The sequence below is a fragment of the Pogona vitticeps genome, chromosome 1 (genome assembly GCF_051106095.1).
Source record: "Pogona vitticeps strain Pit_001003342236 chromosome 1, PviZW2.1, whole genome shotgun sequence".
In the NCBI taxonomy this organism is placed as follows: Eukaryota; Metazoa; Chordata; class Lepidosauria; order Squamata; family Agamidae; genus Pogona; species Pogona vitticeps.
In genome coordinates this window covers 117,444,050-117,467,840 of record NC_135783.1, presented here as the reverse complement: position 1 = coordinate 117,467,840, position 23,791 = coordinate 117,444,050, and the positions used below count along the sequence as shown (strand labels likewise).

At 41.2% G+C, this 23,791-nt stretch overlaps 1 protein-coding gene across 5 annotated transcripts in view; it reads left to right on the top strand.

The window, feature by feature from the left end:
- Positions 1 to 23,791, top strand: part of ADGRB3 (adhesion G protein-coupled receptor B3) — a 585,030-nt gene that overhangs the window by 449,815 nt on the left and 111,424 nt on the right. For all 5 annotated transcript variants that reach the window (XM_078386075.1, XM_073000099.2, XM_078386069.1 and 2 more), the window contains 3 exons: positions 2,124 to 2,250; positions 4,164 to 4,267; positions 8,040 to 8,142. In XM_078386075.1, the coding sequence (XP_078242201.1) occupies positions 2,124 to 2,250; positions 4,164 to 4,267; positions 8,040 to 8,142 (334 nt within the window). The remainder of the gene's footprint in view (positions 1 to 2,123; positions 2,251 to 4,163; positions 4,268 to 8,039; positions 8,143 to 23,791) is intronic.

Below are 23,791 nucleotides of genomic sequence, written 5' to 3'. Positions count from 1 at the left end.
GTGAGGTTAATCAGAAGGAGATACTTTCCAAAGTCTCTCCCCATCGAGGAGGCACACAAGCCCTCCTTCTTCTGATTTTTTAAAATGCCGCTCCCCCCCCGCCCCTCGCCAGCTCTTTAGCTTGCCACTTGTGCACTTTTGGGGGTGGATTCCTAAAACAGATCGTGTCCAACGTCCCCGTCGGTTGTGCTGGAGGGGAGGCGCTTGTCCGACCCAGCGTCTTCGGCTTTGTTGATGAATCGGCTTCGAAAGCTTGTATAGTGGCCCGGGGCGGGGGGGGGGCTGAAAGACAAGTGGCGGGAGGTGCTTTGGGTTGGCGTTTCCACTGCTTGGAAGCGTGAACGGCCAGTGCGGGAGTCTCGTCCTTTTGACAGCCGGCGCTGAGAACCGGGGTGGGCAATGGGTCGCCCAAAAGGTGATCCAAGAGGAGGTGGGAGCAGGTGGGATTTTGAAGGTGAAGCGGCTTGTCGCCAGGCTTCCTTTCTTTCCCTTTACAGTATTTGCAAGTGCCTTGTGTGGGCGTGAGAGCGTCTAGGTGGGCGAGGGGCGCCTGTGTGAAATGGGTTGCCCTTGCTTTTTCTGACATCAGCGCCAAGGGCCAGCTTCAGGGATCCAAGGAGCCCTGCATAGGCAGCATGGTTTGGGAAGAGGGGCTGGGTGAGCGTTAGGGAGGCGGGCCAGGTTGCGTGAAGGCATGCAAAGGAGAAGCCAAGCCCCGATCCCTCCTAACTGGCAAACCATGACAGCCTACAGCCGATGCTGGCTTGAGGTCGATGAAAGGGAGCGATTCTCTGCTCGAGGAGGGGCTCCTCATCCCGTTTGATTCACATGACACACAAGAACGTGGCCCCCCTTCCTCCAACCCTCTGCCCAATGCCCCTCCCCCTCCCGCCTTGCTCTCTTTCTCCGCACAAGGAAAACGTGGGTTGAGACCATTTTCTGCTGCTGCTGGGGAGGATTGGGGAAGAAGCTTTTGTACTTTTTAAACGGCTGATCCAATCAGGGGTAGTGGGGTGGGTGTGCTTGTGTCTGTGCAGGCGTGGGTGGGGAGGCGCCCGGGCGTGTGTTTCAACCCAAGGGGTTAGCGGGGGAGGAGGAAAAGCCCCAGCAAATAATCCCTTCGTGCTCCGAACCACCTCCACCCACACAGGGCTTCGAAAGGAAAGGGACCGAAAGGAGGGAGGGAGGGCAAGTCGGACAAAGTGATGTCTGGAGGGCGAACTGGTGTCTGTCGGATGATGTGTTGGCCTGCCAACCCCCTCCCCTCCCCCGCTGGAGCCCGAGCAGCAAGGGAAGGAGTTAGAGGAGAATTCCGCCGGCCGCTGCCCATTTCCAGGCTGCATTAAAATCGATAAGAACACCCAAATAAGCACACCGACAACAATAACACCAACAGCCTAGCCAGGGGGGGGAAAGGGACCAGAAACTGGCCGATCGAGCTAGTGTTAATCAGGGAGCCATCTGCATTCAAATTACACGCGCGCGCACACATACGCACACGCACACACGAGCACAGAATAGAAGGCAAAAGCGAGAGGTAATAGCCTCGCATCGCCGTGGAGCCAGGCTCAGGCAGAGCTGGCATTAAAAGAAAAGGAGGAGGGGGGAGCCACAAGGGTCTTTTGTTTAACTCCCCACCCCCCGCGACGAGTTTTTGCAGTAATCGGAGCGATTCGGAAGCTGCGGGCAGCAGCGGGGAAGGCTTCCGCTCTCCTCTGGCCGGCGAAGGGAGCTCCTCCTGGGCGCTGCGCGTGGTTTCAGCACCAAAAGCTCTGGACAGCTCTCTGCGCCCGGCGGGGCTGCCGGCTTGCCTTCAGTCTCCCGCCCTCGCCCCGTGGCTCGCTCGCTCTCTCAACCTCTCCCCCCCCCCTCACCTCCCGCATTACTGTACAGCTGGAGATGCATCTAAATTAAGTCCTATTCAACAACAAGTAGATCTCTTCTGTCCGGGAACCACACTAGAGTCTGCTCTCAATTAAACTGCATTTTCTCTTCACGGAATTGACCCTCAGCCGTAATTACCTCGATCTTTTTTCCCCCTCCTTCCCTTCCTCTCTCTCTCCTTCCCTTTCCCTTTCCCTCCCCCTCTCTCTATCTCCTTCCCTCCCTTTCTCTTCTTGCAGGAACGACTCTTTGGGAACCTGGTCTACCCAGGGATGTAAAACTGTGCTTACCGATGCATCCCATACGAAATGCTTATGTGATCGTCTCTCTACCTTCGCCATTTTGGCTCAGCAACCTAGAGAAATAGTAAGTAACAAAGGAGGGGGAGTGTTAAAAAAAAAAAAACCCTGACTTTAATGCAACGGTTGTGCTTGAGATATATATGTGTGTGTGTGTGTGTATTTAGTATACAGTAAATGTGTTCAACATTGACTCCAGGGATATTTTAATTCTGTGCATTAAGGAACTATGTCAGCCTTCCAGGCTGAGAAGAGACTGGCTCTTCTGTTTGGTATAAGTAGCTGTTAGTTTATGGAAATGAACTACAGATTTTGCCATATAACTAAGCACTAGGTAGTATGAGATCTCAAGCTACCCCAGTTTTCACAGGGAAAACTTAGCTACTGTATTGTTATGGATTACGTACAGAGTGGGGTATGTGGTTTTTTTGTTTTCTATTTTTGTTTTTTAAAGAGGAATGTGGAAGCCTTAATTTTTTAAAAAAATTGCTACTAGAATGAAGAACCAGGCTACTCTTGTTGAACAGATTGCAGTCCTGCATTGGGCATTTTCAGCACAGGGAATTATGCTGTCTATTGACATCTTGTAAGAAACTCTAATATGCACAAATGAAGGAATATGTGTAGTCTAGTAACTAAAAGCATTATTGCCTATGATGTACTGGTGTTTCTTTTAACTACCTATGTTTAAAAATGGTTTTCAAAGCACCTGTGAAGCTCTAAGGGAAAGTGTATGGTCAAAGATCCTCACATAAATGAACTACATATGTTTGGCTGCAATAAAACTTAAAATCAAGACTAAGATATAGTAAATTTAGCTTGCCTGGATGACAAATCATATTTTGATTAAATCTAATTTACACTAGAGCCTTGGAGCTTTTCAACATCATACTATTAAATCAGGCAGCACAGATCATTACAAACTTGTAGGTCTAATTGTTTTGTTATTATTGTTTTTTATCATTAGCCAGTACTAGGTACATTTGGAACAGAAAAACTAGCTGGTGAAAAATATGTGTGATTGCATAAAAAGGGTATTTGGTGACTGGGGATGTATTTCTTAGCAGAAGAGAAGACTTGCATGCCTCAAGGTCATTCTAAACATATTAAACTTTAGATATGTTCTTGTTTTAGAGGTCTGATCTTACAAATAATGTATGGATTTTGGATTCCAGCCAAAATTTTAGTTGGCATTTTTGTTTTAATTTACTGAGAGAAGAAGAATTCATGCTGGTGGTGAGGAAAAGTTGTAGTAAAGTCAGAAAGTTTGAGTTTGAGATTGGGATAAGAAATTAGAGCACATTCAATTTGTCAGAATATGCAAACATAATTGTTTCTCATGTTATTTTCCAAATATTATTACTGGGAAAATGCATTTCAATATATATATTTAAAGCTAGAGATCCTTAATGTCCAAAAATGTTAAGCACTCCCCTTAAGCTATTGACTTCGCTACAACTTTTTCTTTTTTCTTTTTGTTTGGGTGGAACAACTTTGTGAGGCTGCTTCGTATTCTGTAAGTACTAAGGTGTCAACAACATTAGGGTCTTGAGCTATGGCTGAACTAGGGGAAAGTAAATGCTGGTTGCTAATATCAATGACTGAAATCCTGTTGCTTAGCATGGTAAGTGACACTAGATTAGGTCCGCTGAATTACTGGGAATTTGGTGCATCACCTCTTGCCATAAGTTCCACTGATTGAAATGGGCCTACTCCAGTGGTGACTTACTACATAAAAGTAAATCACAACTGGAGTAGGCCCATTTGAATCAATGGAACTGATGGAGGAACTGAATCATGAACTCTCCCAATGATTAAGTGGGCCTACTATAGTACAACTTACAGGATATCAACCATTGAATTGAAATGGCTATTTTTCAAGTTAAATTTGCATCTCACCCTGTATGTAGTACAGTAGTTATTTTGTGCTTTATCATTGAAATATGGTTTTGTCTGATAGATATTTGTTATGACCCACAGATCATGGAATCATCTGGTGCTCCCTCAGTAACCCTTATAGTAGGCAGTGGTCTTTCATGTTTGGCTTTGATCACCCTAGCAGTTGTCTATGCAGCACTATGGAGGTATGTAATTAATATGTGTTGTTGACAACATGCACAGTGATTTGGAGTGGGGAAGGGATATTAAAGCTTCTTTTAAATGTATTTAAATTTAAGAAAATTTATCTTACAGAAGAGTTAATCACATATTGATATACACAAATATTTCTGATCAGACAGTGAGTTCCTGTTTTCACACAGCCTAATATTGAACATATGCCCTTTCCTCCTGCTTCTCTTTGGCACTAATGATATATGATATCTGTCCCTGCCAACCAGTTGTTATCAGTACCGAGGTTGTGAAGCCTATTTAAAGCTCCACCTACTTTAAAGGTTTCCCCCTTTCATATCTCTAGAGAAATGTCCAAGGATTTAACTATCAGTTAAAAAGGCCCTGCTTGTAAAAATTCTGACTATACATCAGAGCACATAGAAAGCACTAGGTCAGAGTGACTGCTTTTATTGTGGAAGTCATAGATCTAAGCAGGAAATGTCCTCTAAAAGAAGGAGTTGAGTGACAACTATCCCAAGTCCTTCACCCTCCCCTCTAACCTGATCTTTGTCCCCATTAATTCATTGGCCCAGTGAGTTGCTGCTCATTGAGTGTTGCCAGGGTCACATTAGCACAGAGAATGGCCCATACAAAATGTGGCTCCTCATGGTGATTTCCACACATCAGCTGTATTTCTGAACATACCCTTTCATGAAAGACATTCAAGCAAATGTATCCTAAATGATCAATGTGTGGGGAAAAAATTGACCATGTAGCTGGTCTGTAAGTTAGTGACTGGAGGAAGGTGGGCAAAGTGCATTGGTTAGTGACTAGAGGTGGGTGGGAGAATTTGATTATAACTCCCCACTTCCTGTGACATATGAATAAGTAGATGGTTCTTGAAATCAGAAAACATTCTGAAGAAAAAGAACACAGCATGCTAATCTATGATTAATCAGTACTGACTTTTGGTTCATGGCAAAGAAATTAACAAGGCTGCACATGTAAAGCAATGAGTATACGATAGCACATTATCACATTTTTAAGCTAAATGGACAGGAAAAGTATAATGATGAAAGAATGGGGAAGGGGGAACAGGCTAATGGATCTCCATCCCAATGACTTATTATATAGCAGAACTGTCCAGGTGCATTGTGGGATTACTTTACAGCAATTGATGAGATATAACACTAAGGTTGCTTAGCACTGTTACCGTCCTAAACAGTAAACTTGGTGGTGTCTCCTGCCATGAATGTTTCCCTCAGCTGTAATTTAAAAAAATGTTAGATGCACCCCCACTGTGTATTAGTAGTGCACAAATATGAACTATGAAAGGAAATGAGCAAAACATGAATTGTTTGATTGTCAAAGGGAAAATTCTATGGACAGTGAATTGTCTTTAATACGGGAAAGGAAAGATGATTGTCTCTATTACCACTTTGTTTTCTGGACAGTGACCAATGAGATGGAAGTGTATTTTGTCCTGCAAGCTAACCCTTCCATAGATGATCAGTTACTACAATAATGTTTGACCACCCAGCAGTAAAAGCTTCACATTTATGGCACTCACATAGGCAGACCTGAGAAGGTAGCATGACCATAGCCTGATGCAGAAGGATTTTTAGGACGTGAATAACATTGCTCTGGAGACCAGTTTCTTGCTGGACAACCTACTCAGCAACCCTCAGCACCTCTAAAAGTGATAAATACAGTGAGAAGGAGACCTATGCCTGGTACCCACCACTGCTTGGAAAGCTGGGAGGTCACCAGGGAGAATGGAAAAGAAAGCAGCAGCAGGGGGGCAGGGTGGCAGCCAGTATGGTGCATGGGGACTCTTGGAGGGAGTCTTGCCTAGGTCCAGTAACACTGATTTAGTACCATGCCAAAACTATTCTCATGGGAACTCTTATTTCTTCTCCAATATTAACCAAAAGCACCTTTAGCATTGGCTTTCTTGCCAATGAGTTTTCTTGGCATAGCTGTGAGCCTGAGATTATTGGTTGAGTTGGCAGTGTGGTAATCAGCCTCCTAGCATAGTGATATAAATATATCACATAGCCACTTCATGATTCACTGAAGTCCTAAAGTCCATTTGCACTCAGTTCTTCAGCATGCTGCATGCCAGAAGAGCTCTCTCAGTGCAGAACTAAGAGTGACCACAATCCAAGATTAGTGTGACATTTTTGTATTTTGGCACTAGGATAAACACACCTAAACAGACAGACCATTTGTATCAAGAGGCAGAGGGATACACATTTCAGAAGTCCCTGAAATGTGTGCAACAGTTGCAAGGGCCATTCCCCCCCTAATCTAAAACAGAAAGGTGTATTCTCATTTTCTGATGTGTAGTAGATAGCTGTTCATACTCTGAACCCTTAGGACCATTTTGGAACAAGCTGCTCAGTTCAAAATTTGCATGAGTAGAAATCTACTTTTGCCACTGAATTTTTCCTTCCTTCCTTCTCACCAAAGCCCATAGGATTCTGGATATCTTCCAGAACAACGTGGGATGAAATGTGCAGACAAAAGTAGAAAGGAGGGAGAGAGGAATTGGTGAAAATAGGGCATCACTTGTTTTCAAGAGAAGCAATTGATTCAAATACATCAACTTTTGTGCAAGTTCTTCTAATCTATTTCCTTTTGTCTAGCTGTGGAAACTGTAGCATCTAAACCAAAATGCCAAAGCAACGTCTGCCAGCACATTATCTGAATTTCTAATTACCCCCAAATTCTCACAAGTCTTTAGAAACAGTGGGCCAAAATGACCCTTATACCCTTGCCCAAAAGATCTGTGAAATAGTTGTGAATTATAGAAATTATTCTCCATATCAAATAAGAGAGAGACACATACTTCCATTTTATTGTACCTCCAGATGATGTTGGACTGCAGCTTTCATCAGACTTGGCTTAACATAACTAGTGGGGGAAATTATGGGAATGTAGTCCAGCAACATCTGGAGAGTCACACATTGTCTATAAACAAATTATTTTGAAAATATATTGTAGCATCAATATGACGTAATGTACTCATCACCAACATAGTGCCTGTTTAGATATTTCGCGCTAGCACTCTTATCAGGTCTTATCAGCATGACTATGGAGAAGATTTCTATAACTTGGTGTCTAAAACCAAGACATCAAGCTGAGGAAACCTGATTTAGTGGGTTAAACCCAGGCTGAGGATATCTGCTTTCAAGTTTGAAGAATCCATTTCTATTTAAACTTAACATAACACTCCCAGAAATACTGCAGTGTGTACATCAATGAACTGAATGGAATCTAAGAGTAGTCACTACCAGTCATTTCAGCACAACTTCTTCAAAACCAGTTCCCAGTGAATTTGCAGCCGGTTATGAGTATTTATTTTATTTATTTATTTAATTTATATGCCTCCCACTCTACCCAAAGGTCTCTGGGTGGCTACAAAAGTAGCTACATAACTCTTGAAATTTATAGTTCAGAGTCCTAAGTTCAGAGCGATACCAGGTATTACTAATCAAGGACTACTAATCTCAAAGCAAATACACGAGACAGTACTGTTCTGGCATTTTTACAGCTTTATAGAGCATGTGTTACTTATTTTTCATTGTGCAATACGATTGTTAATAGTTGTCGGCTCAAAAGATATATGAGTTTTGATTTTATATGTGCACTCTAGATCTCTGACAGAAGGCCCTTATATTTTAACAATGCTTTTAAATGGTTAAAGAATTGTCAATATTCATAGTTACTTTTATTAAGAATGTACAGTATTGTCTGTATTGCATTAAAAAAACTTCTCTTATATTATGTTCACTTGGACAGGTACATCAGATCTGAGAGGTCAATAATTTTAATTAATTTCTGTCTGTCTATTATCTCATCGAATATCCTTATATTGGTTGGACAGACGCAGACACATAACAAGGTATGACTAAACTACCTTTATATGTTAATTGCAATCTCTTTTCATATAGCTGCGAGTTTTCATGTTGTTCTATACTATTGGCAAAAAAATTTACTTTGCAGAAACTGGCATCTTTTGAAGTAAACTAAAAAACCAAAGAAATGATTGAACATGTTTCCTAGGATCCATTTTTTACCCAGACTCCCATTCTGTATCATATCCTATGAATAATTAGTGGGGGGCTCTCTGTAGCAAACTTGTGTAAATTGCAAAGATCAAGTAGTTCAAAAACATGATACTTCAAAAGCACAGATTCTGGCTCGTTATGGTAATTGTAATGGGATGGTGCTGTAATTTTTTTGTCCTTTTATTAGCATTTTGACATTCAGTAAGCAAGTCTAAAATATTTACGAGTTAGAGTGTTGTGTGAACATGCAAAAAAATTATGTGCTACAAGATTGTTAGACTGAATTAGATGCAATTGCTGATGGTATGGTGATTGGTGTGTGTTCATGTTCTGCTTACGGTGCATGTTGTTTGTTATCTATATTGTGTATACTGAATATGGACATAAACTGATCTTTTTAATGAAATGGGGCATGACTGCCAGATGTGACTAGTTGGCACGTAGTATTTAGGGGATCAGTTAGCAGGACTAACATTCTGAACTTAAATTCCATGCACATGGATTCATTTTTAATTATGAGATTCACTTTCAGGGAATGGTTTTATGTTACCATGCAAATGAGCTTGAATTTGTTTACATTGATTCTGATTTATGGATCAAACTGGGATTCAGGTCTGTCTTAGGAGTTGAAAGTTTGTGACTTGTAGTCATTGTGCAAGCAGCCAGCAACTATTTAATTGTGAACACAATTGCTTAAAGGTTGACAAAAATGCTGAAGTCTGTATACGGGTTTAATTATGAATCCTGTCATCTTTGGTTTTACTGTTTTAAATTCTGTGTTTGTGGGTGGGGTTCATATCAATATTTCCATATGTTGACAGATTGTCTATAAAAGTCATGATCAAATACCTGTTCTGTTCCATAGGACTGATTGCATCAGCAAATTATTATGCTAGTCCATAATTAGAAGGACATTTTAGCACTGTGTCATGGCAAGTTGAAAGAATCTTCCTGTGATTCCATGAATGGTTCAGGGCAAACCATTACAACAATGGTATGGGTCCAAACTTAAGTGGAATAATGGAGATTAGTGCTTTGGCCTTCTCTGTGATAAGGGGTATATGTAGCATGACAAAATAGTTTTCAGTATTTTAACCTTCCCTGTCACATAGCAGATTAGATATCTCAAGTATAAAGTTGGAAAAGGTGTTATCCTGTTTTTTTTATGTTACCACTGAGTTCAATAAGGTATTATTTTCAAAAAGAAAAACAAGATTGGAACAGCAAATATGTCCATAGACGCATCATATCTTGATTGTGGGTATTGTAAAGTAGTGGCTTTTAAGACTATTCTTTATGGCTATGCTAATCTAATACTTAATTCTAAAGGACCTCATAGATGCATTAGGGCCAAGTCTTGCATTATATTTGGGCGATTAGTACTGTATGAAAGTGTTGGAGGAAGGAACTCAAGTAATTCTTTAGCAGCTTCTGTGAACACAGGAATGCTACCAGATAACTCCTATTTTGTTGGAACTGCTGCTGTGGTAATGGAGTTTCTCTCTCCTGTGTTTTGGTGCTCTCCTATGTAGATCATCCAAATACAGAATCTTCTTCTTCACCATCCAACATCATTCCATTAACTGAATGTCTTCATTAATGGAATTGAAAGAGGGAGATTCCCTCTCCCCTCTGCAGCAAGAGTATCTCTCCCCTTTCCCTTGCACTCCCTCAAAATCTGCTTTGGAGCAGTGGTCCCCAACCTTGGGCCTTCAGATGTTCTTGGACTTTAACTCCCAGAAATCCTGGCCAGCAGAGGTGGTGGTGAAGGCTTCTGGGAGTTGTAGTCCAAGAACATCTGGAGGCCCAGGGTTGGGGACCACTGCTCTGGAGGACTGAGAGGGTTTTTTTTCCAGAGCAAATATCTGAAGGTCAGAGATTTGGAGAGGAAGGATTAAGAACATCCCAGGGTGCTAGTAGAGGAAGAATGTGGACAGAATTCTGTTCACTTGCGTGATCATAGAAAAGCATGTGGAATAGGCTCTCTTCTGCATCACTGGTCATGTGCTGATTGTGAATTTGGTCGTACAACTAGTTATATGAGTGATCATGCAAAGGAAGCCTGCTGGAGGGGAATCTTGGTACGATTACCTTTGCATGCATGGTTTTCGGTCACTGCATTTAGCCCAAGGCACAAATCTACAATCAAAACATTTTGGGGCTACCTTTCACAGGCAAATGGGAGGTGGGAGAAATATATTCAGCCATTTCTTCTGAGCATAGTTCCATGCTCCTGAAAAATGTGTGTAAATATTCCAGGTACAAGGGATGCAACCATTTGTGTGGGTCTTTCCCAGCTCTTCATTACCTTGCTAGCAGGAAGTAGCTGAATGACTGCATAAAGTGCTTTCAGAGGGAATCAGTATCCCAGATCTCCGTGGAGGACCTACAACTCTTACACAGTGGCTGAAATCTAGCAGTATAGCAGATGCCAAGTGAAGCTGATGACATAACCAAACATTGTGGTTTTTTAGATATGAAACATTTCTTATTTTCCCCCTGAAATTCCCATGGGGACCTTTCATCATGGGGAAGCACTAGGGGGCCACTGAGTGGAATGGAAAGTCTTTAGCTATCAAAAATTGCTGCCACTATAGGATAACCTCACCACTTTGCAACAATTTTCAGAAATTAGAGACTTATACCCCCATCCCACGGCCCCAGTAGCTTTCCAAATGGGGTTCATGGGAGCTTTTAGAGGTTGAACAGAGATGTTTTATTACTGAGAAATTGCCACAGCTAGTAATGTCATCAGCCTTACACAGTGTAACTTACAGAACAGGATTTCAGCCAATTTATTTTTATTTAATGTCTGAAAAGGTATTTTGAGATTTAATGCTTTGCCTTTTGAAAATACACTAACTCTGTGTAGCTATATAGAGTTTGGGCTACAAAGGTGTATTTCTTCCACCATTACAGCTTCTTCCCTCCCAAAATGAAGCCAGGAATGCAACTACAACAAATTCGTAGTCAACCATTGTTAACAAATGAAAATGACTGTAGGAAACATAGCTTCTTCCTTTTCTTTGTTCATATCCTTCCCTTGCAAATATCTGAGAAAACTGGATATGCATGCTGGAAACAGAATGATATTAATAATGCTACATGTGTCTTCATTATTTAGTAGCTAAATTTGATTTTAATCATTGTGTTTTCTGCCTAGCCAATATATTCTCATACTAGCCTTGGCTTTATTGCAGTCTCATGTATTGTGCCATCTCACCATGTATTTTGTGCTGGATTGTTGTGTGTGGCCAGAGTTGAGCAAAGTGTTGTGTTGAAATTTGGTGAGGAGTCAGTTTCTGCCATTCCTTCCTGATGAAAACTGGTGTGTGTTCAGTAGTTCGAATGGTAGAGCTAAAATTATATTTCAGTAGCCATCAGCCTTGCAAGACTGGTCAAGAACATAGGATGATAAGAGTAGTAATTTATTAACACCCAGAAGGACACAAATTCCTCTCGCTCTCCCCCACAAATGTCTGTAGGAAAAGATACTCTTTTAAAATATACAATATACAGAACTTTCAAGCCGCTCTAGGCAAAGGAACCAGGCATATAGGAATCCCCAGCCCAAGAAATATTTTGACTGTTTCTTGCTATGGCATTTAACACTTGACACCTGTAGATCTCCTAGGGTTTTTTTTGGGGGGGGGGCAGATACAGGATCCATAGCTCCAGGTTGCTGAGGGCTTTTGTTGTTCTGCCTTCCCTTTCCTAGAAAACTGCAGAGTATTTTCAACTACAATCTCATCACTAAGGTTACCACCACCACCACCACCACCACCACCATCATCATCATCATCATCATCATCATCATCATCATCATCATCATCATCATCATCATCATCATCATCATCATCATCATCATCATCATCATCATTCCATGCAGCATGATCAATGACTTGGGATGATGGGTTTTATAATCCAAAACATCGGGAGGGCACCATGATGGGGAAGACTGCCTGAATAATGGTTATCAAACTCAGTCTGTGCTGCAAAATGACATACACATGATCATCTATACAGTTTCAGCAATTATATTGTGTTTTACTGCCTTCTTTAAAATAACCAACGAAGGCAAGTTCCATATTTTTTTCTCATCAGAATATTAGCCCTGACTATATTTCTTTATATGAGGATGTGCAGCCACAGATAGTCAGGAGTAATTTTAATACCAGTTAATCATAGATAAAGGTCAGAGTGGGCAAATGTGGCCCTCCAGATGTTTTTGACCTGCAATTGCCTTAATAGCCAATAATGAGCGATTAGAGGGGTTGGAGTTCAGAAACATCTGGAGGGCCACAGTCCTTGATCTATACCTGTAGCAACACCCCAAATGAAGTTGTACTATTTGCAATGATAATTATAGGAATTGTTCTCTTGTTTTATATTCACCAACTGATATTTAATCATCTGAAGAACTCCCCCTAAAGGTGTTCAGAGTAATCAACATAAATTTTAACAATTGTGCCATGACTCTGCTCTGAAAGATCAGTAAGGCATCCACTAGCCCTATATTATTTTCACTTTTTCTATATAAGCAGATCACCCACCCCAGGAAACGTTTATGTTCAAAAGCCAAGAACATTTGCCTTTATTGATGAACATGTAACACACATCTTGAAGTGACAAATGAATACTTTGGAAAAACATCTTTGATTATTAAAACACTGACTCAAGTGATTTTTTTAAAAAACATGTTTACAGAGTTGAATCTAGTATTAAATATGTATGAGGAATTTGCAACTTACCTGTCCTTGCCGGCTAGCAGGAAGTAGCTGTAAACTGATGTAGTTATCTTAGAAGGTCTTCAGGGAAGTATGATGATGCCTAGCAATGGAAGAGCTGAAGGTGATATTAAACATTTGCTTCTCATGTATTAGGCATTATGACTATCTGTCTGTTAGCTTTATACCATTTCCCTGTGTGAATTAAGAGGAAACAACATTTCAAGAGCTTCAGAAGGTGGTATCTCTGGTTAAATTAGCTGTTCGTTTTTCATCAGGAACAAGGTGGACATGTACTGTACCTGTACTGCCAAAACAAAAAGCCCGTGTTTGTGTAGATGGACCTTGATTTCTTTAAAGCTGAAGTCCTTTTTAACAATTTCAAATTGGCACTACTAGGAAAGAGACTCCTCCCCCACACACACCTCTTTCTCTCTAGTTCTGTGATCTGTCTTTCAGACCTAAGGGTTCAGAAAGCACAACTCACAGAGCTTTTCACCTCTTTTATCAGATGGTCAATGCCAAAAAAAAAAAAAAAAGTTAGGAGTTGCATTCAGATTTAGATTTTTAAAAAATGCTTCATCGGCAGAAGGATTTTTTTCCCTTGTCATTTGGTCAATAGGGTGCATTATTTTACTGAAGGACAACAATTATCAGCTGTCTTCAGTTTCCTTTGAAACTCCTCTCCCACCCAGGCAAGGAACAGTTCATTCGTCAGTTGTTTTATTTTATTTATATGCCACTTTTCCCCCAGGACGGGGACCCGGGCATTGGGACCCCTGGTCCATATCCTGATCTATGATGAGATTGGGGAAGGGCAATGGAGAAAGTATCCCCTCTGCTATAGCAGGGCCCTCTTTTCATGCCCAGCTTCTCCCTGCTTGCAGCAACCGTTTGCAGGATCACTCACACAACAGGGGATGCTTATGTGATTGTCGTTACACTCCCCCTTCTGTTTTTAAAAGATAGTTGAAGGTACAGACAGGATGGAAACACTTGGCTGCAGGCGCTATAATGAGGCTTTCCAATGGCATCACCTGATATCCCAGGAACCAATAAGATAAGCTGGCATATTGCCAGCTGAAGTAATCCAATGCTAGTATATAAAAGTTCAGAGACAGAAAATTTGCTCTGATGATTGTGGCCTCTGAAGGAGGCATTGGATCCTGCAAGAAAATTGCCCAGAGGCCAGGATACCTCCTCTACAGAAGGAAGGACTGTGTAGGATAAGTAGAGATTTAGGTTTTACAGCAGGTAGAATGGCCCTGTCCAAACTTTGCATTAAGGCATGACTTTTGTGATAGACTTGAGTGGAGAAAGCACTTCCTGGGATGTTTTGTTTTGTGTAATCATTTATCATAATATGCGGCATATCCATTTCCATAGACCAGCTTTGGATTTTAGCTGAAATAGTCTGCCAATTTCAGTGGAGGCTAAACTGGCTTATGTCTCAACTGGGCTTGAGACCTGGTTTATAGTCCAATGTGGCAGAGCCATGCCAGCTTGTTTCTGTGCTTAGTGAGAGGCTGGCTGGCATTGTTGCCCTTTATATCTACTGACCCCCAGTAACAGTGACCAGTGAGGATGTGGTTCCTTCTCCCTCTCAGCTGCTGCTCAGTGCTGCAGCCATTAACTTCCCACTAGCCTCTGATGGTTTCACACGCTGGCTTTATGCCTGCTTATTTCCCCTCCCCTTTCAGCAGCTCCATGTGTTGTATTAAAACTTGGATTTAAAGTTACCAAAATTTGTAGCTTCCAGAAGAGGTTAAGCTTAAAAAAAAAAAAAAAGAATGTACTGCAATGCCTTCTTGGATTTCATCTTGTGTTATATTTTTCCTTAGCAGAATATGCTGTCTGTTGCTCCTTTTTAATACTACCATGACAAATGGCTGCATTTTGTTACAGTCTGAACTTTGCTGCTATAACATGTTTTGTTCTGTTCTTGCTTTAACACACTGTGGGATTTCCCAGGCTGAAGCAGCGATACAGTCCCAGAATCCCCATAGCCATGCAGCCAAGGACCATGCATGCTCGGTGATTCTGGTAATTGTAGTCCGGAACTTTAAACAATTGTTGGTACCAGCCTGAATAACATGGCTGTGTGTCTGTGCGTCTTTCCATGCATGCGTGCACACATGCAAGTGTCTCCCTATAGAAATAGGGTTAATACCACTAGATACCTCAATGGCTTAGGTCATTGGGGGTTCAGTTCCCCACTGTGCCTCCTTGCGAGGGGCTGAACTCGGCAATCTATAGGGTCTCTTCCAGCTCTGGGGTTCTAAGATTATTGTTCTTATATTTCTCAGTGCATACATTTTTGTTTCATTTTCTTCATGTCCCAAATCTGACTTCTATAGCTTCATTAGGACTGGCAATGTAAATAAGAGGCAGTTAGCCATCTGAAGTAAACAAAATATTGTTTTCCTTGTGAAGACAAGATTGTACCATTTAAAGTAAAATGCGAAGATGCATCAGGAGAGGTAATTACCTAAGTGGCACCTGCCCTGTTTCTTTGTGTGTGTACATTTCAGCTTGCTGGTACGTTCTACTGCCTTAAAGGGAGTTGTCATGACAAATTAGCCTTTAAGGTAGCTTGTCACAACATATGTTGAATGCTGTATCATTCATACCTAATTACAGCATTGCACTTGTCATTTTCTAGTTAGAACATATGGGGGAAGTGGGGTTCACAGATCGTGCACCTAGGGGCTATCCAGCTGAACATGAAATGAGTTACTAGAGTAAACATTGATTCCAAATAGCTGTTTCTGGCCAAGCATACTGGGTGGGATGGGGTGGTGTGGTAGATTTGGTTTAGTGGTGGGGAGGGTTACGACAGCACTTATTAGTGAGGTAAATAGGATTTAAATGCAGACGAAGCAGTGCCCAATATAGCTCCCTCTCCCGAGAACTACAGTGAAACTCTAGAAGCATTGTTCCAAAAAGAAAGTGTACAATTTGAGATACTTTGCTATAATTTGCTCTGTTTGGAATCATCATCATGGCTTAAGCATTCCATTAAGATCCTGACGTCCTCTTCTGAAAATGGAATTTATGGCTGTGCAGCTTCAAGGGATCTATTTTTAATTGATTTTCTCCTCTGGACATCACACTACACATTTCCCCCACACTACAACCTCAAAGAGCAACAACACATCCCTTCACAGGCGCCTGTTACAGTTGTTTCGGGCAATCTGTTCATGACTCAAGTAATCTATTTCTGGCTTCTCACCATCCCTCACCTCCATCCCATTGCTTTTATATTTGGTTGGATTCCAGTTCAAATCACAGAAATAGTACATGGAAAAATAAGCAAGCATGGGCCTCCTGAAACAATCCTATTTCCTGGATTTATCTGAAGGAGACTGAGAATGCTAAGAAACCAGAGATGGGAAAAATTAGAGTTTTTGATGACTGCTCCCAGAAAGTCCTGGTGTCTAGACATGCTGGATGAAGCATACTGAGAATTGTCATCAAATAACTAATTTTCCCATCTCTGTAAAGGAATGATTGTCATGTTGTTTTTGTCATCTCTATAAGCTCTAGTTTATCTGCACTTCCATTCACAAACACAGTGTGTGACCTGGGTGACCATAATAACTGGTTGGCTGCAAATTCTGTATGGGTGGTAGGCTAGGAAGGAAAACCATTATCATGAAAGATCATGCCAGCCAGTATCTGGGATAGCATGGTTCACATGCTGTAAATTTAGTTCTTTTGTTATAGGCACATCTCCAGCAATTTCATCTTCAAGAAATGTGGTGCCTAATCTAATTTTAAGTAGGTAATGTTACAGCAAGTTAGGAATGTTGAAAGCAAAAACCTTTGTGGCTGATGGTATGTAACTACTTATTCCTGTGATGGGCATTTGTTTTTCTTTGGCCATCTTATCTACATCAAACAGACTGCCCCTAGTTGTGTTTCTTACATCTTTGTGAGCATAGAAGGAATTTTGCCACTATGGATGAACTAGTGTCAGAGATGTGTATTTGTTTTTGTGTGCATATATGCATTTGTGTTTAAAGGGCTTTGTGCTGTGCTTTCTTGGTAATCTTAACATAGACAAATCAATTAGAACGTCTACATTTGAGACAAATTGCCTCAAGGTAATACTTCTGTTTCTCATAAAGCTCTGCCCAGTTTTATTTTTTAAGATATAGACTGATAAAACCATGATCCTGCCATCAATGCCCATGGCCAGTGTTAAATATCAAAGAGGACTTCCTTATGTATCCAACTTGCTGGTAAATAATATATCCTACTTTCAAGGACGGATTAAATAGGGAGATTCTCACACCTTGTTGTGAGTTGTACCTATGCCAGTATAGCAATAGATTCTGTTAGATGTTGGTGCAGGGCTCCTGGGGCTGCAAAGAGACTCTGCTATCTCCTGTGGCTCTTTTTAAGGCATGCATTTGTATAGAAGCAGCAGCTGAAAAATATCTCTAAATGCTTGATAATGGAGTTGTCACACTGAGGAAGATATGCGGTCAGCCTAGTGCATTATTCAGGTTTTAACAGGGGTGGATAGAAGCTGCTTTCAGGGAAGCTGGCAGCAAACAGTTCTGGGATCATCACTGCTTGTTTTTGTTCTGTTCTATTTGATGGCATCTTTCAATAAGCTAAATTTAGTGTGAAGTTTGAGGACTATAAAGAAAATTCTCCCTCCCAAGCCCCAAGAATACCATTTTCAGATAAGAGGCATTAGCCAATCCCTATTTTTGTATCTGGGACATTAGTCAGTTACAGTGTAGTATTATTCTTTTGGAAAGTGGTAGGATAGGAATGCAGGAAGCTGCTTTCTACCAGGTTATAGTATTCATCCATGCCATTCAATATTGTCAGGTCAAGAGATGAGAAAGTTTTTGCTTCTTATGAAGGGTAATTGACTCATGGGCACATCAGTCACAGGCCACAGTAGCCAATAGAACTGAAGTCTAAAATTAGGCCATCAAAATATTCCTCCAGAGCAGGCATGTGTGCTGCTTTCAGACAAATGTGTAATTATGAACAGAATCAAGGGCATTTCTGGGGCAGCCATGAGGTGGAGCAACACCCTCATTGATATCTCATGTTAAAGCCAATATCCACACTTTGTCATCATAAAAGAGGAAAAACAAGAAAAACCCAGGAAGATAAAGGAGAATATGCTCTTTTTCTTGGAAGTGAGCCTTTGTTGCCTTTTTTATGGCATAATAAGCTTGATGAAATCATCGGGGTCTTGTGACTGCATAACTACAGATTTCAGGTTGGGGGACAGGAAGGTCAGAGACAGAGAGAAATGATGGAAAGTGTGGAATGGCAGCTCCCTGTGTAGCTCATTCAAAAAGGAACTAAGGACAACTGTGTGCACTGCCCTTTTCCAGTCCCTCATTTATTCTTTCCCAATGGCTCCCATAGAAAACTGAATGAGGCTATCTTCTAGTACGGTAGCTGGAGAAGAGGGGGATGGGGAATAAAAATAAAACAGGTTGCTGCACTTGCTCTATCCTGCCTGCAGCACTCAGCCTATGATCTGTCCTTGCCATCTGCATTTTCCCATTCACAAGAATGGCTTCTTAGAGAACTGGAAATGTACCAGTATCATCACTAGCCCACACAAGAGACAGGTCCGGGTGTCACCAAAAGGGTACAGGGAGGACAAGCCTCAATCAAATGTGTCCTTTATTTGGTCATTAGGAGGGGTCAGGAGGCGTCTGCCCATCCTTCTCCAGGTTGTTCTGTGGATGTCAGTCTGGTTGACACTGACGTCATCTCCCAGAGGAACATTGTGCTATAGATGATAATGCCACGAGGATGTGGAGCCAGAGATATAGTCTCATAGCAGATTGGTCCTTGACTAGGAATGAAACTATACTCAGACACCTACAGTTTAATCTTATGTTTTCCACTGCTGTGGTTGCCTGTATTATGATGACTTATACTATAGGCAAATACAGTAATGAGGTCCTCTTGTACTGCTCTCACTATGCGGGTGTCCATAAACCTATGAAGAAAATCCGTAAATTTTAAGAAGCGTTAACTTATTTTAGTTAATGATGGCCTTCTTATAAAACTAAGAGGTCATTCAGAACCCTGTAGAGAAAAGAAAACATCAATTAATAATAATAATAATAATAATAATAATAATAATAATAATAATAATAATAATAATAATAATAATAATAATAATAATAATAATAATAATAATAATAATAATAATAATAATAATAATAATAATAAAGCAACCCACAAAACTCTCAAGCTTTTAGTCTGATAGACTTTGTGTAGTATCAGGTAGTTTGAGGTAGGGAGATTTAAAGCCAAGATGAAGAAAACATTTTAAGATAATTCCCCTAATGAAAACTGAAGTAGATCTGGCAAGAACTGTTCAGCAGCTGGGTGGAAAGGCAATTTAATTTGGCATTAAAATCACAAACCAACAGCAAGTACTTTTTAAAATCTGGCTCTGAAAAGAACAACCGCATATAATTTTGAAGTAGAACTCCAAACATACTGTATTTGTTAAATATTTTTTCAAAGCCCTGGTGGGGGGGGGGCTTCTGTGTAAATTTCTCGTGTTTCATATATTGTTAGGTGAAGGCTCAGAATCAAAATGTTGTCTTTTAGCAACCTTTCCTTAAGCTGTCTCAGGGATGACTCAACCCAGCAAGTCAGAAGGCACACTGCTACTGAATCCTGATTTTTAAGAAGATGGGATTAGTCTAAATCTGTTGCTCTTTGTACTGGGCTTTCATATATCTGGTATTTCAGAAGGGCTCTTAAGCCTCTGCTTTTGACTAACAACTTCTTCTGTCAATCAGAATTCAGGTTCAAGAGTTACCACTATATCTGTTGCTGCATAAAATTTTCCAAACAAAGCTTTATTTAATGGCTGTTAATGACTGAAAGAGATGATAGAGTATGCAGTAGCAGTATTGTGTCACTGAATTTCAACAATATGGGAAGTAATCTTCACTGTAACAGAGCAGGACAAGTACTGTAAAATCTTTTGTTTGTTTGTTTTCTTTCTCCCCCACCGCTCCTTTTCCTCCTCCTCTCTCTTTGCTCATTTATTGTGCATGTATCAGGATAGTGTCTAGGGACTTTGTGCATTAGAGATCACACCATTTCCTAAATCAATCACACAGTTTTAAAACCATGTGTCTTGCTAATCCAGTGAACATGTTGAAAAAAAATTTCACTAATCAACTAGCATAATATAACAAAATCAACTCAAAAACAGAAAGATTAAACAGTTGTAAACTGCTAAGAAAACGTTATCCTGTTATGTGGTGGCATTCACCTCTTCTTGGAAAGGTAAATGCCACCACATGTGTGCTAGACCATTGCCTTTCCTGACTTATAAACCCAGCCAGAAGGGGAATGGCCGCCTGGGTAAGAGGAGTGGTGAATACCTCCTTGCAGCAGGGTAGGATCCCAGCATGCTTAAACCAGACATTATAGAAAAATCCCCCTCTGGATCTCACTTTACTGGACAACTATCAGCCTATCTCAAATCTTCCATTTCTGAACAAGGTACTGGAGCATGTGGGTGTTACTCAGTCCCAAGAATTGCTGGAGGAAGCAGATTATCTAGACCCATTTCAATCTGGTTTCAAGCCTGGCTATGGAATGGAAGCAGCTTTGGTCTCCTTGGTGGACAACCTACACTGGGAACTGGACAGGGGAGTGTATTCCTGTTACTTCCGCTGGACCTCTCAGTAGCTTTCACTGCCATTGGCCATGGAATCCTTCTGGACCATCTTTCTGGGATGGGACTTGGAGGCACTGTTTTACAGTGGCTCTGATCCTTCCTGGAAGAGAGAACTCAGAAGTGAGTGCAGTGCCAGTGGAGGGGCAGGATTAGCTCCCTTTCCTTGTGTTTGCCCCCTGCCCCCCAAAATTGAACAACTGAATGGGGATCATGAGTTGAAAACTAGAGATGTGTAGTAGTACCAAATTTTGGATTTGAAATAGGGATTGGCAGGACTCTTGAGACTCTTGAGAGCTGCTCTTGGCCAGCATCAACAGTTCTGGACTAAATGGCCCACAGGTCTGAGTCCATCCAATGTTGCTTCCTGAATTCATCCATTAGCTAGTATTCTCTCCCTTCTCAGAGTATATCCCTTGAACGTCCTTAGAAAGTGGGGTGGCATAGGAGTTAATAAAGAGTGCTGATAAAGCCAGGAGAGGGACAGTGGTTGTCTTCTTCAGCCAAGAGGTGTTGCTTTTGTTTGTTTCTTTGTTTGTTTGTTTGAAATAGTGGGTTGTTATACAAATCTCATGATCTCAAGGAGGATATGACATTTCCCTGCCCTCCTTTTTCCAGAGTAGATGTTCTCCCTTTGGAGGGAGGTGGAAGGGCTAACAAGGGGCAAAGGGTTAGCATCAGTTCATCTCTTGCTTAGTGGGCTTAGATGATTTGTGAGTTGAGCACAGGCTGTCCCTTCTCTCCAAAGGAAATGTCAAAGTCTGCTTTGCAGCAGACTAGGAAGATAGGCTGCTTATAGGAGGGGGGACGGGACACGTGCTGTGTTGTTATGGCAGTGGGTGAGAGTTCTTATATTTTCTGCTATGCTGAGAAGGTGGCGTTGTCACTTGTCCTTGCAGTAGAGAAAAAAAAGGCACAGGTGGCTGGTGCCCATTGTGCTTCATGAGATGGAGGGCACAACACTGGTTAACCTTTGCCTATCATGTGAAGGCCAGCAGGAGTGGGCTGCCTGAGGTGGGGCAGAACTCCACGTGCCCTAAGAGATGAGCCTCCATAGCAGGCAATGTATCCCTACATTGCCAAGGCAACTGGCAGATACTCATTTGCTGAGATATGCTGTGAGAACAGGCAATGAAACTGCCTTCCCAGCACAATGTAGATATGGACCGTCTCCCAGTTGCCTTGACAACATGGGAAGTGTTCTCTTCCTCTGCTGCCAAGTAAATGCTGCTCCGTTTGAGGTCTATGACTATGCTGTGCAGCCAAATCTAACTAGCTATGTGGTATCACGACATCATGTCTCTCGCTGTGTGGTCCTCAAGTACCTGAAATCACATAGTGAGGGATAATAAGATGATGCTGGAGAAGCAACAGAGAAGGGGGGGGGAAGTAGTTCTGGACAGGCACAAGAATTAAAACAAAAACGTCCCTCTTTAGGTGACATTTCACAATGTCTTGGAAACCTCTTTTTTTCTCTCTCCCGCCTGTATTTTTCTTTTGGGAGGTTGTTTGTTTGCATTGGGGGGAGTTATTCCGTGTGTGTTTTCTGCAGGAGAAAATTCAGTGCACCATCGCCGAACACATTGTAGAAGCCTTCCATGAGCTTAAAATCCTTTGCTGCAGTTAATATAATTCAGAGACCGTATAAACCTATTCTGCCCAGATTTTTAAAATTGCATAATGAATTAATAATTAATTCCATAAATATCTGAATTCCATGTCTGTATTCATTAGCCAGTAGTCATTAAACCACTTTTCTATTGCTTATAGATGAATAAAACATGCATTCCTTTTAAGGCAAGGGAATTCTAAGCCACTAAAGAGGAGAAGCTTTAAAAGCAGCTCTGTGACTTTCGTAAATACCTCTGTTCAGCAGGGAACAAGCTTGTTGTTTTAATACAGGGAGCATTAAAAAGAAGGATGGTACATATGCACCTCTCCCCTCACTCATTCTCAATTCTCCTTTGTTGGACTGACATTATAGATCTGCAAAACATACTGGTTTTGCCCAATGTTGCATATAAATGTCCTTTCCCAGTTACTTTTAGCACCATGACTTCTGAAAGTATGTGGCCACAGTGGAAGACTGGACATTGCAGTTCTTTTTCCTGGTAGGAGGAACAGCATGGGCATGAAAAGATGCCATCCCATAAACCCCTTCCAATGAGATCCCTCCTCTACCTATGTATTTCCCAAAGTGCTGAACAGTGCAGTAACCATGCTGCATGTTTCTCAGGGCAGTGCCAGAATGTGTTCTTAAAGTGATAACAGCCCATGTAAACTAGTATGCATGAAGCCAATCCCAAAACAGTCAATCTCAAATACCCTTTTTTGTTGTTGGCATAATTCAGTGGTTAACCACAGCACAAGGTAATCTCATAGTAATTGGAATTTAATTTTAAAAAGCACTTAATTTGCTTAAGCACAAGTAGGCTGACATCAGTGATTTGTAAATCATAACTACCATCATTCCTGTTCAGATAGTACATTGCATTGATTTGTGCATATTTTAAATCCCGTAGTATATTCCCTGGTTGTTGTTTCTTTTAATAGAGGGATATGTTTGAGTGCACTGCTCAGATAGTATCTAAGAAGTAAATGCCACATTTTGGTTGATGTGCAAGTGCTCAGTTGATCAGAGCAATGGGGTGAAAGGAATTTCAAGCTTTCTCCCTGGCTGGAAGCATGGCGAGGAGGTGAATTTCAGTGCACTCATTTGTCCCATTTAATCAAACTGGGTCCAACCTGAGGACACATGGTATTACAAAAGGAAATGGAAATTTTGGGAGATCCCTATATTGATCTCCTCACTTTGCTCTAGAGGGCGGATGGGTTTTGCAATAATAACAGCTAGAGAGGTATTCTTTTCTCCCTCCTTGTATTAATTCTTAATGAGGTTCAAATCAAGCTCTAATCAGCACAAAAATATGGGAGCATATTTTTAAAAGAATAATTCATACCTTTTCCACAAGCTTAGAATTTGGTTTACATTGCTTGGTATATCTGATATACAATGCTATTTTGGGTTGTTAATATAGTAAATTGGATGCATGTAAAAGACAA